The 16,897-nt window shown below is 38.1% G+C and overlaps 1 protein-coding gene across 1 annotated transcript in view; it reads right to left on the bottom strand.

Annotated features, from left to right (window-relative positions):
- Positions 1–16,897, bottom strand: part of USH2A (usherin) — a 396,442-nt gene that overhangs the window by 59,825 nt on the left and 319,720 nt on the right. The window contains exons 55-59 of the mRNA XM_075496427.1: positions 10,549–10,656; positions 9,827–10,010; positions 8,991–9,148; positions 1,586–1,744; positions 786–948 (exon numbers count right to left, since the gene is read on the bottom strand). Coding sequence (XP_075352542.1) covers positions 786–948; positions 1,586–1,744; positions 8,991–9,148; positions 9,827–10,010; positions 10,549–10,656 — 772 coding nt within the window. The remainder of the gene's footprint in view (positions 1–785; positions 949–1,585; positions 1,745–8,990; positions 9,149–9,826; positions 10,011–10,548; positions 10,657–16,897) is intronic.

Raw genomic sequence — 16,897 nt, forward strand, 5'->3', positions numbered from 1 at the left:
TGCCACACATATTTGGAGTTGGGAAAACCAGGAACTTCAGAGTTTAAATTCCTCTCTGATATATGGCTTGAGTTTTATATTCTCTGACTTTCTGAAGCTATTCAAGAAGGTCCCTTCAGCGAGCTTTTAAAAAAGGGTCAATGGGCACAGCAGACGTCAGTGCTCTCTACTTTGATACTTCCCTAAACACAGCTATGTATATAGAAAAATCCTCACGCAGAGCTTATGAAGCTCCTCATAGGGAGTGAGGATGTGTCAGTCAACCACCTAGACAGGGAAGCTGAATACAAACAGCAAGGAACATAAATAGATGCACCGTAATCACACTCCAGATTACTTACAAACAAGAACAGAATTTATCTTGGAAAATTGACCTGTGTTAGGAACCTAGATAACCTTATTTTGCTTTTAAAAATCTCAGAAATTGTGAATTACTCCTGTTTCCATTCAAAAATTCTTAATTGTCTATCAGAGAGGATTGAAGAATGTATCTAGTGGTCTGGGTAAACAAAGTGAGAGTATCTGTCTTACAATTTTTGTCCGTGCCTTTGAATTTTTAAAAATATATTTTCACCTGCTTGTTGTCATTTGTTGATCAGGAAGACGATTCATCTCTCAGCTTTTATTCTCAACTTGTCCATCCATCAGCATCTTACCTTAGCATTTGAAAGGTAATATATATTTTACCATATACTTCTACACTTTTTTCACCTCCTAGCATATTAAAGAATAAAGAAATTAACAGTTCAATAAGACTAAGAATCTGAGGTGATAAAAGCATTTACCTGTGAATAAAGTAGTTAGTAATGATGCCATTTGGTTTCTTAGGTGGTGCCCATTTCACTTGTATGAGTGCAGATCCCATTGCTTTAACGATAGGTGGGCTCAATTCTCTAGGAGGTGCTTCAGCAGTTCTTGAATATGTTTCACCACCCACTCCACACCCACCTACAAACCCAGAAGTTTGGTTAGTGATGAGAGCTTCTTCCTCAACAAAAAATACAGTAAAAGCAAATGAATGTCAAGTAAAGAAGCTCCTAATGAAATGGTGCCTCATTCCACCTAATTTCATTATTAAATACTCATTTAAATTACCACAACTCCACTGATGAATACCTCCTGATTTTCACCAGTGCAAGTGAGGAGACAATTGTTTCCAAAGTGTCATTTTAGAAAGACTTCTTTCAATTGGATTTTGAAAATTTCCATTAAAGTCAAGGAATTTTGTAATATTTGGGCTCTGCTCTCCTGTCTTTATGATTACCACTTCTTGTTGGTGAACAGTCACAGAACCGATTTCATTCTGTATGCACATTTTCAAAAATTGTTAAGCTATTTGTGAAGAGCTTTTAATAAAATGGCACATATTACCTAAAATACATTTTTAAAATCTCCATTTAAAATATTCATGATATAACATGGAGAAATATTTAATGCTTCATTCAGTGCTAGGCTTTCTTTTTACTAGGTAAACATTTGACTCCGATGTAGAAATAAGATTTTATCTGTTTTGCTGAGTTGAATCTATCTGGAAAATCTCCATTCCCTTCCAGTCACAGAAGTGAGTCTTTTAAAATCATCTTACCATTCTGGCATGCTTGTATTCTTATCTCATACAGGGTGTAGGGATCTAGGCCATCGACAAAAGCAAAATGTGCGCGTCCTACTGGCTTCACCAGTAGAGTGGGGCTGCTTGCATTTAGTAAGATGTTGTATTCCAAAGGTACATTGACAATGAATATCCCTGTTGTGAAACAGAGAAGAACCAGTGATTATCTGAAATACTAACAACAGTGCAGGACAACTTCAAAGAGGCATTCATCATATGCAATTTTAAATGTAAGCCCCCTCTGGAGGTTTTATCTACTGCCTCTTTGGGAAACTACAACCATTTAAATATAAACTGAAACAGACCCATCTGCAGGTCACAACTGGAAGACAGACATTACAGTTCTTAGTTACAAATCAAAATTCAATTCAGTCAATGCCTGTGTTGCAATTGCTACTTCTGGGAAGAGTGACCTTATGACTGGGAACCAGGCAGCTTTTATTTCTTTATTTTGGAGGGGCAAAATCTACTAAGCACTGCTGTTTGAATATAGAGTCATATGATCAAAAAAGTGAATTGCCACCATTCAGCAAATTATCCCTTTGCAGCAGTAGCTGAGTGTAGGTTCTTAGCCTGCTTTACCAGTAAAGTACAATACACTAGCTTGAACCAAGAAACATATAATTTCAACTGATATAAAACCAAACTGTTTAGCTTTTGCTGAAGAAAAAACCCTCAAATTTTACTAAATTTTTTAAATTCAAATATTTTCCCCATCTATTCCTCTTCCCACGCTGCCAATTCCTAATGTTCCAGTTTGAATGTTGAAATAATGTTGAAATAATCAGTTTCTCCATGAGAACAAGCTAAGCCATATGCCATCCCCTCAGAATGATCGGCAGAGGTTCCTGGATCTTCTCTTGTTTCCTCCCACGTGACTTCTCAAGGGGTTTGGTTTGGTTTGGTTTTGTAATTAGGAAATGGGCTGTAGGCTTTTTATTTTTGTCCATTATAGACTGTTCTACACAGACAGCAGCAATGTCATAAAAACAAGAGAATAACCAAAGAAGAGTGTGTGTTAAGTGTGTTTCCTTCATCCTGCTGTCACACAAGGCACAGTCTTTAAGAAAGAACAAAGTACAAAGCAGACAAGGTATCTTTCTGAAATGAGTCAAGATGTATCTGATTAGTAAGAGTGCATTTCTCTTTCAACACCACACCTACTTTAGATGTCACAGAGATGTCTTTGTGATTGCACCAAAAAACAGATGCCTATGAGCAGTTCTGAGACTTGTCCAGATCTTGAGAATCTTTCAGTTCGTAACTTTGGAAAACAACTCCATGCTTTCTAATTGTGGTTTTGAGCCTTTTCTGATAAAATACCTACATTGATACTATTACCCTGAAGCTATGAAGACCATTTTTTTCCACTGTTGTGCATCTTTTAGATGGATTTTTTTAGCTAAGTATGTATGTGAATATGCACATTAACTTAAAAAAAAAAAGTTTACAAGAAATCAGAGAGATTTCAAGTTTCTTAGTGGTACTATAAACAACTGATACACTTTGGAAGATCAGAAAAATCTTTGAAATACTAAGTTTTTACAACTCTCGGAAGAAAAAGAGGACTTAAAAATCCCAAAGAAATAAGGTGCTGCTGCCTCACTAGATGCTAGACAAAGGAAATGCCATTACACTAAAAAGCTGAAAAAATAGCCCTGAAGTGGAGCCATGACTTCAATCTTATTCAACTGCTCAGCTTACAGGAAGAAAAAAGATGCTGATATTAGTCGTTGGAAGAGGTGAAGGGAGAAGGAGACAGAAAGTGCAAAAATCCCACTGTAAAATTTTCCTTTTTCAGTGTAAAAGTTTCAAGGAAAACACCAAGATCTAATCATTAAGAATGGAATAATAGAAATAAAACTTTTAAAGTTGTGCAGGATGTTACAGAGTAAACCTCTGAGAGGTGATCTTGAAGTAGATGGCTTCTGCAACAAAGAAAATTATTTTTTGTCTGTGACATACGGAAGATGAAATGCTCTGGAAGAGTGCACTTGAGTGTGCGTTGTATAATTATACCAGTAATTAAAGATACATTATTACAGCTAAACTACCTTTTTTTCTTTCTTTTTTTTTTTTTTTTAATTGGAGTGCCTGTAAACAACACAACAGAAGATCCAAAAGTAAGAGCTTGATATGGTAGACAGCACATCAAATAGAAACCTTTTTTTAATCTCGCAGTTAAGGTCCCCTTCTTCTCCAGTCCTGACAACAGACCAGATATTTCAGCCAGAAAAAACTCACCATTTTATGAATGTGACACATAATTCACTTTTGTGCATCTGATCAGTGCATTTATTCTAGGCAAAATTCACCAGAAACCTTTGAAATTGGAACTATTCAGAATGCTTGATTTCCCAAGGAAGATTAAATACAAACAAGAACAGCTGAATCCAGCCATCAATATGCAGCAAAGGACACTTACTTCAAAATAATTGACCTATCCATGTCCAACATTCAGTCCATATCTCAGCAGAAATGCTAAAAAACCCCCAACAAACAGACCCCAAAGTCTTAAAATTCTGCTAAATGGTGCAATATATTAGGAATGATACCAATAATAAATATGCTCAGGAGAAAAAATATTCTCAAGAAGTGAACATGCAATTGTAAATAAAACCAAGTAAACATCCTGAAAAATTCCAATATCCAATGGAAATCCTTCTACAATTTGATGAAATTCATCGAATGCTAAGATCAAAGGATCACTTTATAATCTGAAAAATAAAAAATACATACTCATACAACACAGAAACTTGTAAAAAACCCCTTTCTTCCAGAATAGCCTTCAGCATCTGCAGCCAGTCTGAAACTACTACCTTGTGTGCTCTGATGACTGAAGGAAACGAAATGGGCATATTTGTTAAAGTCAGCTGGGAAACCACACGACTTGGTTAGTTCCAGAGTTCATAAATTTATGTCAGAATAAAAGGAACCGTAAAAGCGCAAGTGAACCAATTTACCCTAAGTGCAAATGGCAGTTTTGTTATTTGGTGTCAAAGTTACCATGAGCACAATGACAACCTGCCATAACACATTTTCATGTTCACTAAAGAACAAGGATTTAGTTGGTTAATATTCGCAGCAATGCTCTTTTTCATAATTTACAACAACTAGATGCTGATAGGTTATTTAACATTTATGAAGTTAAGATGTAATCAGAAATACCCTGATTATCTTTACAAATAAAAAAGTTAAATTATTCCACTTTTTTTCTCTGCGACTTCATTTCACAGCAGGTGCACATTTCGCAATGGGACAAGTCAATCAAACTAAACCTTGTTTTTTTGTGGGCATATTTGGATAATATTTAATGGACAATTCTGTGCAAAACTCTGCAAATTAGGTTTGACAGCTCTGTGTACTTCAAAACTAGGGTAGTTCAAAAATAGAATTTGCAGCACAAGATGCTTAGAATTGGGGGGGAAAAGCCACAGTCTGTTTTACAGACTGGTCACCAAAAATCTGTTTGAAGTCAATTGCTGAAAAATTGTTGAATATGATGTGAAACCCAATCACACTTAAAGCAAAATAGTTGAACTGTTTCACTTATAGTAAACAAATACTAAAAGAACAATGTCAGCTCTTTTATTTAAAAACAAGTAAGAGTAAAGTTGTATTTTAATATTTAACTTCCCAAAATAAAACAATCTATTTGGCTTCCTGAGATTAAGTATTTACATTAAGCTTCAAATATCCAGATATCTCATTCTGGTTGTACCAAGTATTCCCAACAAGACTCTGAAGACAGTAACAGCTGGAGATGCTGACTGCTTTGAAGATGCAGAACTTTGGACATTGAGCTTGAAAAGCTTGTCCTACAGTGATATGGAGCAAACAATAATTTACATGAGAAAACACAAATGAGGAAATGTACCATTGGCTTAGCAAAAGTCAGAACACTTTGTTAGGCCACCAATAAAGGAGAAACCAGGTTAGCTGGGGAAGCTAAGAGACAAATAAATGTCATTCAAATACCACATTTGATCCCAAGAAGAATAAAGTAGGAATCCAGACATGTTGCACAACTTTCATTCTAAGTGATAAGCAAACCCAGAGACGGATGAAGTAGAGTGTTACAACATGACGACAGGAGACATTTTATTCCAAATGATCATTAACATATAAAGCAAGTAACCTAGGAGCAGAGGACAGGATCCTCTTTTGAGCATGTTCAATTTTCACAGTATTACCAGCAGCAACTGAAGATATCTAGAAGAATCAGGCCCCCAGTGAGGACCAATGGGGTTGTCAATGGGTTGAAATGCAGGATGGCTACCTGCCTACCTATCAATAACATTTACGGATACGCCTTGGGAGAATTATGTGGTGGGTTTTTTTTTCATTCAGCTTTTCTGCTTCTATCCATGGGCACTAATAGTTGTTCCATAATAATTGTAACATATCCTTCTGTAGCGTATCAGTGAAATGTACCGTACCTTTGAGGTCTGTGCACTGAGGCAATGCAACACAAGATAATGGGATACCTATTTCAGAAAATAAAGTCCTATTTTCCATAGTGAGTGAGGTGTGTCAAATATTTTTTCTGAATCCATCACTTTAACCACTACTCGGCCACCTTACTATTTAGCTAAGTCAGGAGTTTTGAAATGCTACATATCTATAAAGTCATGTGATTTAGATACATTACAGATGTTGAAACATTATAATTAAAGCCATCCAAAAGGAAGGTCTGTGTAATATGATGCCCATAATTAATCCCGAGGGTGATTATTTGATCCAAATTTATTACAGCAGATAAGAAGATAGAAAGCCAAAGCATCCCTGATATCCACAGACAGGAAGACGCTATGACCAGCTATCCTCTTATCAAAACTTGGTTCATAAAAAGTGCTTTTTTTCATGGAGACTATGGCAATTAAAACAACTGTCTTGTCCAAGAATGACTGCCAAGCCTGACAATCCTTATAACAAATGCTGCATTCTGGATTTATAAGGGAAACCTATCTTATCTCAATATAGCCTATTGTGAAACAAGGATTCATACACAGAAAAAAATAGATCAGAAAAACAAGAAGTTACTCCATGCACAATGACATAAATAAGGATTAAAAGTTGTAGACTCTTCAGGCTAATCCTACCAAGCCGGGGATGTATGTGGCCCCAGATATCTGCATGCACAGGACCTGTTAATGGGATGTATGCCATTCCAGAAGATCACAACCTCCAAAATAAACCTCCACCTGCATCTCCCGCAGTCTTGCCCTTGGGAAAAAAACACTAGGAACACAAAGGTCTCAGAATGAGCATGAAGCAGGATTATGAAGGGTCCAGAATTAATTTCCTAGCTTCTGCATATACCTATGCCTCTGCACACAGGGTTTCTTTTAGTAGCATTAGTAGCATTTAGCAACGTTTCTCTGCTGTTAGTACTCCCCATTCCTGTAAGATCAACTAGTGGCCCTGAGGTGCTATAATAAAAGGAACAGAAAGTTTTGCTTTCCTGTCTACCCAACAGGGGAACTGTATGAAAACCAACCCCTTATTCATACTTAAAGACTTAAATAATTGGCCCCACAACGAGAAGGCAGAGAGGAAGGCACTGAGTCACCAAATATCCATGAAAGTGAGATAAGTGTTCAAGGTGTGTCCCAGTACCTGGGAAGAAGGACATGTGCTCCCAGAAGAATGATTCGTACAGCCGTGTGAATACTTCAACCCTGCATCCTGTACACAGCCATAACGTCCAGCTTCCTCCTCACCCCTCTGATTGTGTGGTTTCAGGAATACATGAACCTTTGTATGCACAATCTTAATTGCAACATAACCAAATGTACTATACAGAGCCTGATTCTCCTTGCAGGTTTGTAACCTCCTGCAAGTAACAGGAATTCAAGCAGCTGAAAAAGAAAAGGTCTAGAACAACAAGGACAAGCTTTTCTGGGAAACACCCCACTCTTCACAAGCCTATGCTATTCCAGTATATTCTTATGTTTTAAATCTATATATAATGTTGCTGAATATTTTGTACCTTAAATTATATTTATTATCAAAACTATAATACAGCATGAGTCATTTGCCAATAAAACCAACTGTAGATTATATGCCATTTGAATTCACCTGCCTTCTGCTGGGTTCTAAATCCTTTCAGGCAGTAGGGGGAAAAGTTTAATTTAAGATTTTAATCTTTTTCATATATTATAGCATTTCTATAATGGATTTTGTGCTTCTGAAAACTAAAAGATTGACAGCCCAGGGTATTATAGATTTATTAATCATTGCTTAAATGGGTAGGGTGAATGCTGCTAAGCACTGCCACAATACTTGCGATCCCAGCCTTGAAGGCAAAATACTTTTTGCAGGTGACTTTATTTTTAATGCCAATTGACTCTACTGTGACTGCTATGCAAGGAAAGAACATCTTAAATAATTAGGAAGAGGAGACATCAAAAACTTCCCCAAATTCATTGATAAAACATATATTGTTGTTATTGCAATATGCAAACATCTGAAGTTTCTAAAAAAATTGACCTCATTTTAACTGAAAAAACCCAGTATCTAGAAACTGGAAAACACCTTGCTGGAGATGAACTACACTAGACAGAAAATTGTTCATTTACAATGCTCTCATTGTCCCACAATAACTACAGCACATCATTTTTATAACATCAGTAAAGTACACCAATCACTTAAGCTATGATCTATATTAATGAAACAGAGCACAGTCTCTCATATAAAAAGATGCTATTATTCAATTATTCCTTCTTAGCCTACCTCTGTAGCAGGCCAAGACAACCTGGTGATGTTCAGGAGAAGGGTAACAAGAGGAAAAATATTTCTGGGCTTTTGCTGACCCACGTTCCTGTAGGGTAACCTGTCCACATAACACTGTGGTGCTCTGGTGAATAAAATTTACTCAATCAGGTCAAAGCTAGCACAGGATCTCTGTGTCACACTCTTATACCTTTTGTTAAAGGAGCTCAACATTACATACCTGCAGGACAACTGGACATTTTAATTGCCAGGATAGCTATCAAGACATCATCAACCCAAAAGGTTGGCAGGTTTCCCTGTCAATAACTCAGGTTAGTCTGAACAGAAGGGAAGACTTCTTTTCAGTGTAATTGGTTTTTTTTCCTTAATACGTGCACTCAATAATAGTTTACAAGATCAAATTAACATACGGATTTTTGATCAGCTAATCCTCACAATACCCATGTCAAGTATATAGGTCAATATTATTAAAATAATATGTCTCTAGGAAACAGCAGCTTTAGATACTGGCTATTTAAATCACACAAACACTAAAACCAAATAAGAAGAATAAAAATATCAGGATGATTCAGCTGCCTGCCTGAATATACTAATTTTTCCATCCTTCCATTTTGCTACAAAGTACTACATAGAAATACATTTTTACCTGGCATGTCCCAAGCTAGAAATATAGAATATGCATCAATTACTGTGACATTATATGGGACGTGAATTTTCTCTGGTGTTCCTACTGGTGTTTGTATAACGTATTTATCACTAGTGTTGCTGCCACCCCAAGTGCTGGCTTCCAGCTGGTAAACATATCTGCGCAAACACAAAAAGATCAGTAGACACTACCATTAGAAGCTTTAGCCATATCAGTAATAGAACATTTCCGTTTTCACCAATTTAAAGTGAATAGACTATACAAAGAGTATTACAAATACTGCATTAGTGAAGATTTTCACCTTTAAGTTTTCTTAATGTGAGAAAAGTAACTCTTTAATGAACATAATAATAATTTTAATACTAAAATTCACATTAGCTTACGTAAGAGAGAGAAGTATTGACTCAAAAAGTGTCAAAAACCAATTTCAGAATGGCCTCTATAAAAATATCAGTAGCTGCTACTTTTGAGTCAGTATGTTCAATATGCACAGAAACATTATAAACCATGTGCAGTACTGTCTGCCATATAAAGACTTAAATTTTTCTAAATATATTCCATGAGGGAAAAAACAACCCATGAGCCACCAAGAACCACCCAAGATAAAAAAAAAGCCTCCCCCACTTTGAATCAGAATGACCTATTCTCAGAAAAAGAAAAAAGAAAAGTCCTTTGATTAAGCCTCCTAAAAGTGCTCTCCCAATTTTTCAGTAATTAATATGGTAAGAGATTTTTCTTTTGTTAAAAGAGTAACATATTTTGTACATTTCACAAACACACGTACATATACTTTGAACACCTTTCACGTATTATCAGAGCTCTTTAACATGACTTACCTACTGTTAGGCTGCACGTTAACATCTGTGAAATTCAGGTCTGGACTGCCACCCAGGAAAATCTGTTCTCCATCACGAAATAATCGATACTGAGTAATGAGTCCATTGGGTTTCTCTGGTTCACTCCAGTAGATTTCCACCTCTGTTGAGCTGACTATGATATGATGAGGTTTTGGCCATACCCCTATTAACATCGCAATGACACTATTTTAATTTTATGACAGAAACATAAAGGGTTTTTTTTCCTTTCCCACAATTTGTGCTGTTGCTTTCAGCAAGGTAATGAAAGCATAAAACATTGCCAGAGAGAATGACAGAATTTAACACACTTTCTGTATTTATCCTATATCAAATGCAACCAACTAGACAAGGTACAGATTAATGGAGAACAAGGCCAAAGGCTGCAGCCTTTTTATGCCCAGTTGTCTCTGTATATTTATTTGTGCTTTAAAAAATACATATCTGCTAATTCTAACCTCGCTAACTTAAAGATGAACTTGGGAAATTGTCACAAAAAGAAAGTAGAAATGCGGTGCCAGGCAGTCAGTATAAAGAGTGTGTTAAGATACAAATATGCTAAGAGAGATGGATTCTCTTGTGTAAATTTATACATGATATCTTGATGGATGATAGTGGAGTTTTGCACCTTGTTAAACCATCAGAAAATACAAGCCCATATGACCACCTCTTTACAGTTCTATAAGAATGCCTTTTTCCCTTACCATGAGGAGCAGCTTGTAAAGTTTGACCTGAAAGTGGTTGGCTAGAAGCACACCCAGCAGATGTGCATGCAGTAAGCGTGAAGCTGTAATTAGTGTATGGCTGCAGACCTAGAAAGAGCAAACAGAGGTTAGACTGAGATGTTGACATCAGGCATCCCAAGAATTGTATCACTACATAGAAAGTTACTGGACTTAAAGTTAACTTTCAGTATTTTTGGCAAACATAAAATATGAACCATTCTAATTTTACATCTGAATAATATTGAAATGGTGAATTCTTGCTAATTTAGATATATATCCTCTACTAGTTTAAAAGACCTGACAAAACAATTCAGATGGGATGTGTGTCTATGCTGCAATGGATCTATGGATGCCCCTCATATAGACATATCTGAATTAGCTTCAAGTCAATTAACTTAGATGGCACTTGCAGCGTAGTAACAACAGTCCAGATCTCAGCCCAGATTACCATCTGAAAATTTACCCAGTCTCTAAGGTGTGTTTCGTTGGGTTTTTTAACCTATGCTTCTGCCTGTACAAAATGGTTAAAAATTAACTGGAAGGCACCTAAGCATTCTTGGCACAGACATAATCTCCATCACTGGTAATGGCCCTAGAAGTTCAAAGGTTTCCAACAGATAAGCACCTGAAAGTGTAATTGCTTAGACTTTTGGACTTGAAAAGCTGAAGAGCCTGTAATGTTTTGAAAAATTATTACAAATATATTTGCAACAATAAGAAAAAATAATAAAATACTCTCTTACTTGAACATGAAACCTTCTACTATATTGCAAACAAGACCAAAGATACTCTGTTCTTGCTCCCTTCCCAACTTCTATTTGTTCAATTTTTTCCTTATTTTTTTCCTATTTGTTACAAGATTTTAATATAAATTCTACAAAGCAGTTAGAAGCAAGACTGACAACCAAGCCCTCCCCATTACAAGATATTAATTTCAGTTACTTGTAATTTTTTAAAAACTATTTTTTCAGCTCAAACCTTCTATGCTGGACATCCTTGAATGAGGCTAAAAGGTGTGAAGACTAAAATGTATTGCTTTGACCTTTCCTTGGAAATTTTCAAACATCCTTGTGCTGTGTGTCAATGACTCCAGATTTGACAGCAAGTTGCCTGCAGCTTAAGAATTTGACTTTAGGACTCCTTATAAAATTGTACCCCAAATTTGGCTAAGATACTAAGCTTTTGAAATAGCCATTTCTGCACGCCCATTAAAGGTTTCTTACAGTTAAATTGTTAAAGATGCAGACCTCTGTGAGCCTGTCTTGAACACCTCAGAGCTCAGGTTTAACTGCTGATCAGACTGCCTCACAGCAGATGCTCCAGCCCAGGTTACAGGCTAACTTTGCTAAACTACTCTTTTGAGTATTTCTCACAGTTGATCTTAAAAATTATATTACCAGGCACAGACACTGAAAAACTTTCTCTCCCATGTTTTCAAGGACCCTCTTGTTAACACCTCATAATACATTTAAAAAAGTTCCTGTTCCTGAATGCAAAGGGGACAGACACTACAACAACAAGAAGCAATTTATACACAAAACCCGCGAAAATATTAAGATTGCAGAACTGAACACATAAACTAGGAAATCCCAGCGTTAGGACATTGTACAATACGAATTGACCCCCTTTGTATACAGGCTCTGTGGCACAGTCCTGTCTAAAATTCCCTCCAGCATGTGCTCTCTGGCCTGCCTAATTGTATGCAATTCGAGACTTTTTTTGTAGTGTCCACCCCTAGAGTGTACAGTTGCTTTACTAACACCAACCAGCTGAGCATTGCAAATGGCTTAATGCAGTACCAGAAGAATTTTTTTTTTTTTTTAAAAAAAGGATTTCTCTTGCTCAGAAACAAGATGCAGACACAAAGAGACTGAGAAACGAAAACCTCCCTGGACCTGCCAGGTGGCCATTTGGGATGCCTGCGACCTGGCTGTCAGAATACCTGCTGTTATCCTAAACTTTATATATCCGAGCACAACCCCTGGTGCCTTCAGCTGCAGCACCGAGAGCTCAGGAATTAGCAATTCAGGCCCCAGGTCTAAGGCAGGGTGTCCGGAAAATAAAGATGACATAGTTGTGACAAGCTGTGAAAGCTTGAGATGTGTCTTCCTCAGTACCACATCCTGAATGGAAATGAATGCCCTGCAGAGCCAGGACAAGAAGCCAACTGCCTCGATCCAGAGACCGTCTCTCCTCCCGGCCATCCCACACTTCATTCGCTGTAGCTTTCTAATCCGGCATCCCCCAGGATTTATGAGACCTGCCAGGGCCTGTCCCAGCACCCCACTTCCCCAGCGATGGGGCTGGGCTGGGCCACGGGCCTGTGGGTGGCCCCGCCTTGGCAGGGCCCATGGCTGGGCAGGGCAGGGCAGGGCAGGGCTGGAGGCCGGCACGGCTGCGAGCAGGGATTGAGGGCAGCAGGCTGGGCTGAAATGGGGCCCTGGGCCCCTGGGCAGGGCCGGGGGAAGGCCCCAGGGGAGGCTGGCAGCAGCTCGACAGGGAGCTGATGCGGGAGCGCGCTGCAGCGGCAAGGCCGCCCGGGGTGCTGCCGCTTGGCATCCTCCCAGGACACTGCCCCTTCTCCTTTCTTCCTTTTGGCGGCCAGTGCCGCCAGCCCCTCAGCGATCCACCTTTTATCCCTCTGGGTTGGCACCATCCCAGGACACTGCCCCTTCTCCTTTCTTCCTTTTGGCGGCCAGTGCCGCCAGCCCCTCAGCGATCCACCTTTTATCCCTCTGGGTTGGCACCGTCCCTGTTGCCTCCCTCGCTGTGCTCCACCCTCACCCAAACTTCGTGCTCGCGCCTCCCTGACTTCTGCTGAGCAGAAAGGAAATTTAGCTCTGGGCAGACGCAGAATTAGGCCCATCTACGCCGAGATTCCCAGAAGGAATAAACCTACCAAACGCAGCAAAAGCTGAGGCAGAAGTCCTACATACAGGAGTCTTTTTTTTATTTTTTTGTGTTTATTCCTCGCCGGAAGAGACGCAGCCTGTGGGCTGAATGAGGCAGTAACCCTACGTACCAGTGACTACACTACTGTGTAACGCAGACTGCTTGTGTGAAAGCGGCTGAATTAGGATTACGCAGGTCAATTCATAAGTATTATACAGGTCAATTTTTAAATGCTTGGCTTTGTGACCTTAATAACGTACTTTTATTGTAGCTCATGTGCCTAACTAATTACTTCAAGAACAATGCAATTCTGTGACAAGAAAAAAAGTCTGGGCAAGGTTTTTGTTTATAAACAAATCCTTGCTTATAGCCATTACGGAGATATTTTAATTAAAATATATTACAAACAAATAGAGAGAAAGAATAAGCACCAATTGCGTAGAAAGCTAAAACACTGAATGGAAGACATGCAGGCTGCTTACAAATTGAACAAGACGTGAAGGAGAGAAAATAAAGAGATGACTCAGAGGGACAGCCCTGGCTGTAACCTAATCATGAACTGGAGAAGAAAAATCATCTGAACGCTGCGTATAAAAGTAAGAAGGGAGAAAATGACAGTTGCAGACTAGAGAGAGGCAAAGGCATGGAGGAAAGCCAAGTATTTAACATTTCAGGATAGAAAAGATTACTGTGGCAACAAATTACTTGAATTCCCCTAAAGGGAGTCATGTTCACTTTTAAAGGAAACATGCATAATAAAGCAATACTCATTTACAACTACACTTTAAAGAGAAAAATGGGCATTAAAGAAAGAGCACATGGTTTCACTAAATTTATTGGTGAAATTCTGATACCTGAAACCTCTAGTCACACACGGAGCAGTCACAGCAGATTTTTATCTAGATTATTAAAGCTTTGCATTAAACGCCTTGTCTTATGTATGCTTTGGAAAGCTCTGTGTGCAAATCTATGTATGTGATTAATAATAAAAATAACAAGTAAGATAATCTTGTAACATAAACGGCATTTTGCTTTTCCAATTTCTCTGCTTGATTGTTCACTAGAGGATACTTCTCGCCTCCATTTCTTTTTTGGTCTATTATTGTGGGGGGTTTTTTATTCTTTTTTTTTTTTTACTTAGCAGTCTATTTTGCTATTGCAGCCTTTGTCGTTTGCCAAAAGGCTGTGAAACAGTGGGGTTTTTTAAGAATGCATTCCTCTATTAGCCAAATCAATTCCTTCTGATACGGTTTGTCTCCATTTGTGGGTATGGCTCCAGCAAGATCAGTAATTAGCTCCTAGGCTAACACTCCTGGGCCCGCCGTGGGAATTTTACTCAAGAGGATGTCAGATTGCTGACCACAGCCTCACACAACCCCTCCACCCCCAAGAGTTTCTTTTAGATAAATATTACTAATGATTCAGTGCTGCATGGAAATAGAGTTGACCAGTGACAACACTTCTGTATCTCTTCAGTTTTCACTACCCTGAAATGGAGAATGTGTTCAGATGAAAGAATTTCAAACCAGTCATAAAGTATTTCTTAATATTGTTTCTTGTACTAAAACAAACATCAATGATCTTGCTTGGCTTTTACCCGAAGCTGATTGATGCTACAAATTCTCGATAAAGCCTCTTACTCAGGATATTATCGTTAGTGTACTAAAAAGTGGGAGTTGACAAGAATCTTTGCTATAAACTCACCTGCTGCTGCTGAAGAGGGCACTCTTAGCTTTCTTTTACAATTCCCCTAATTATTTTCTTCAGTCTTTACCCTCTGCCTGGCCCCCACTGCAAAGCATTAGCAGGCCCATTTGTAAAGTAGTAGTAACACAAAGTGAAACAATGCCATAACTGTCATCCAAATTGTTCTGTACAGGGTACTGGAAGTGTTCAGTAATAAATGATATAAAAAGGTCTTTTATTGACAAGCTGCCATGTGCTGTTTGCATTAGAGAATATGAGAAGATGATGGCTGCTGCCCCTAGGTCCCAGTGGCATTCAACTCAGTGAGATAGCAGAAAATGCTTCAGTTTGCTTAAAGCATTGATAACACCTCTAAATAATTAACTGAGGACTTCCTGTCTTCAATTACTTAATGCTTTTTTTAACATCTTGAGAGGATTATAAGCAATTTATGGATTTCACATGATGAGCACATTCACCGCTATTCCCACAAAGCATTTGTGGGATCATGTTTCCAAAGCTTTGATGTAATTAAAAATAAGCAGCAAGACAATGGTGCAGTGGCAAGGTGCTAGCCTTCTCGTCTGTTATTTGCAAGACCCTAGATTCAAAGTCTCAAGAAGTACTAATGCTACAGCTTCATTAATGTTCAACTGTTGCTCAGGGAAAAGCAGACAGTTTTGGAAAAGAAAAAAAGAAAAATAGGAAGATGAGAAAATCAAAACATACATCCACAGGGAATAAGACAACAGTTCAAACATTTGAGATTATGTATGAAATAAATTTGATTGTTTTATCTTATTCTTTTAATTTAGAGAGCAATAATTATCCACATTGCTAAATCACTGCCATGAATTCCACGTTATTACCCAAGGAAGGTCCCGGAGAAAACAGCACAAGATTTGATTATGACTGTCAGGAGGAACGATCACTTATTTCACTCCTGGCTTAACATGGCAGCATTGGCCAGTGGCTTAACAGAACAGGCACACAAAAGGAAAAAACATCCTTGTTTCTCAGAAGGTAAGTTCATTTCCTCTCCCTTCCAACTGGTAAGAAAAACAGTATCATTTGCATTAAAAACTCAGTTACTCTGGAGGTATAACTGCCTTTTGGGAAGGAAGTGGGAGCACGAGAAGTATTTTTCAAATGGGTTTGATAAATCATTCCTTGTTGGTAGGTGTTCTTTACAGTATAAACTTACAACAGCAGTTCTAAAACACGTACCACCAACTGGCATATTCTAGTTAATATCTCATGTCCAGAAGCACTGAATATGGAGACAGGCGTAATATACAGTTGATGAATTTCACACATGAGCATGATATTGTCAAAGAGGAACAGCAATCCTTTACTCCTCTGTGAGTGACTACAGCAAGGACGAACTCTTTTAAAGCAGTAAGGGATCCGCTCTGACTCAGGACTCACGCTTTGAGGGGTGGTTGAGAATGCCATATATACTGTATAGGTTTTATATGCCCTAAGTCAATTTCTACTCTTTGGGTGGCTGTCGTATGGTGTGTATAATATATGAATGTCTACGTTTCCTACTCGGGTGGAAAAAAAAAAAGGAAAAAAAAAATGTATTTATGAATTCCTAAAAATCATAGATACAAGAATTTGATGAGCAACCTGAGGTCAAAGAGTGATACAAGATATCCCAGAATGTTTATGTTCCTGTTTTGTGTTCAACAGAAACATTTCTAAGAATAATTTTGCTTCCGTGTAACATTCAAATAGAACTAAAAAT

Source organism: Mycteria americana, chromosome 3 (genome assembly GCF_035582795.1).
Source record: "Mycteria americana isolate JAX WOST 10 ecotype Jacksonville Zoo and Gardens chromosome 3, USCA_MyAme_1.0, whole genome shotgun sequence".
In the NCBI taxonomy this organism is placed as follows: domain Eukaryota; kingdom Metazoa; phylum Chordata; class Aves; order Ciconiiformes; family Ciconiidae; genus Mycteria; species Mycteria americana.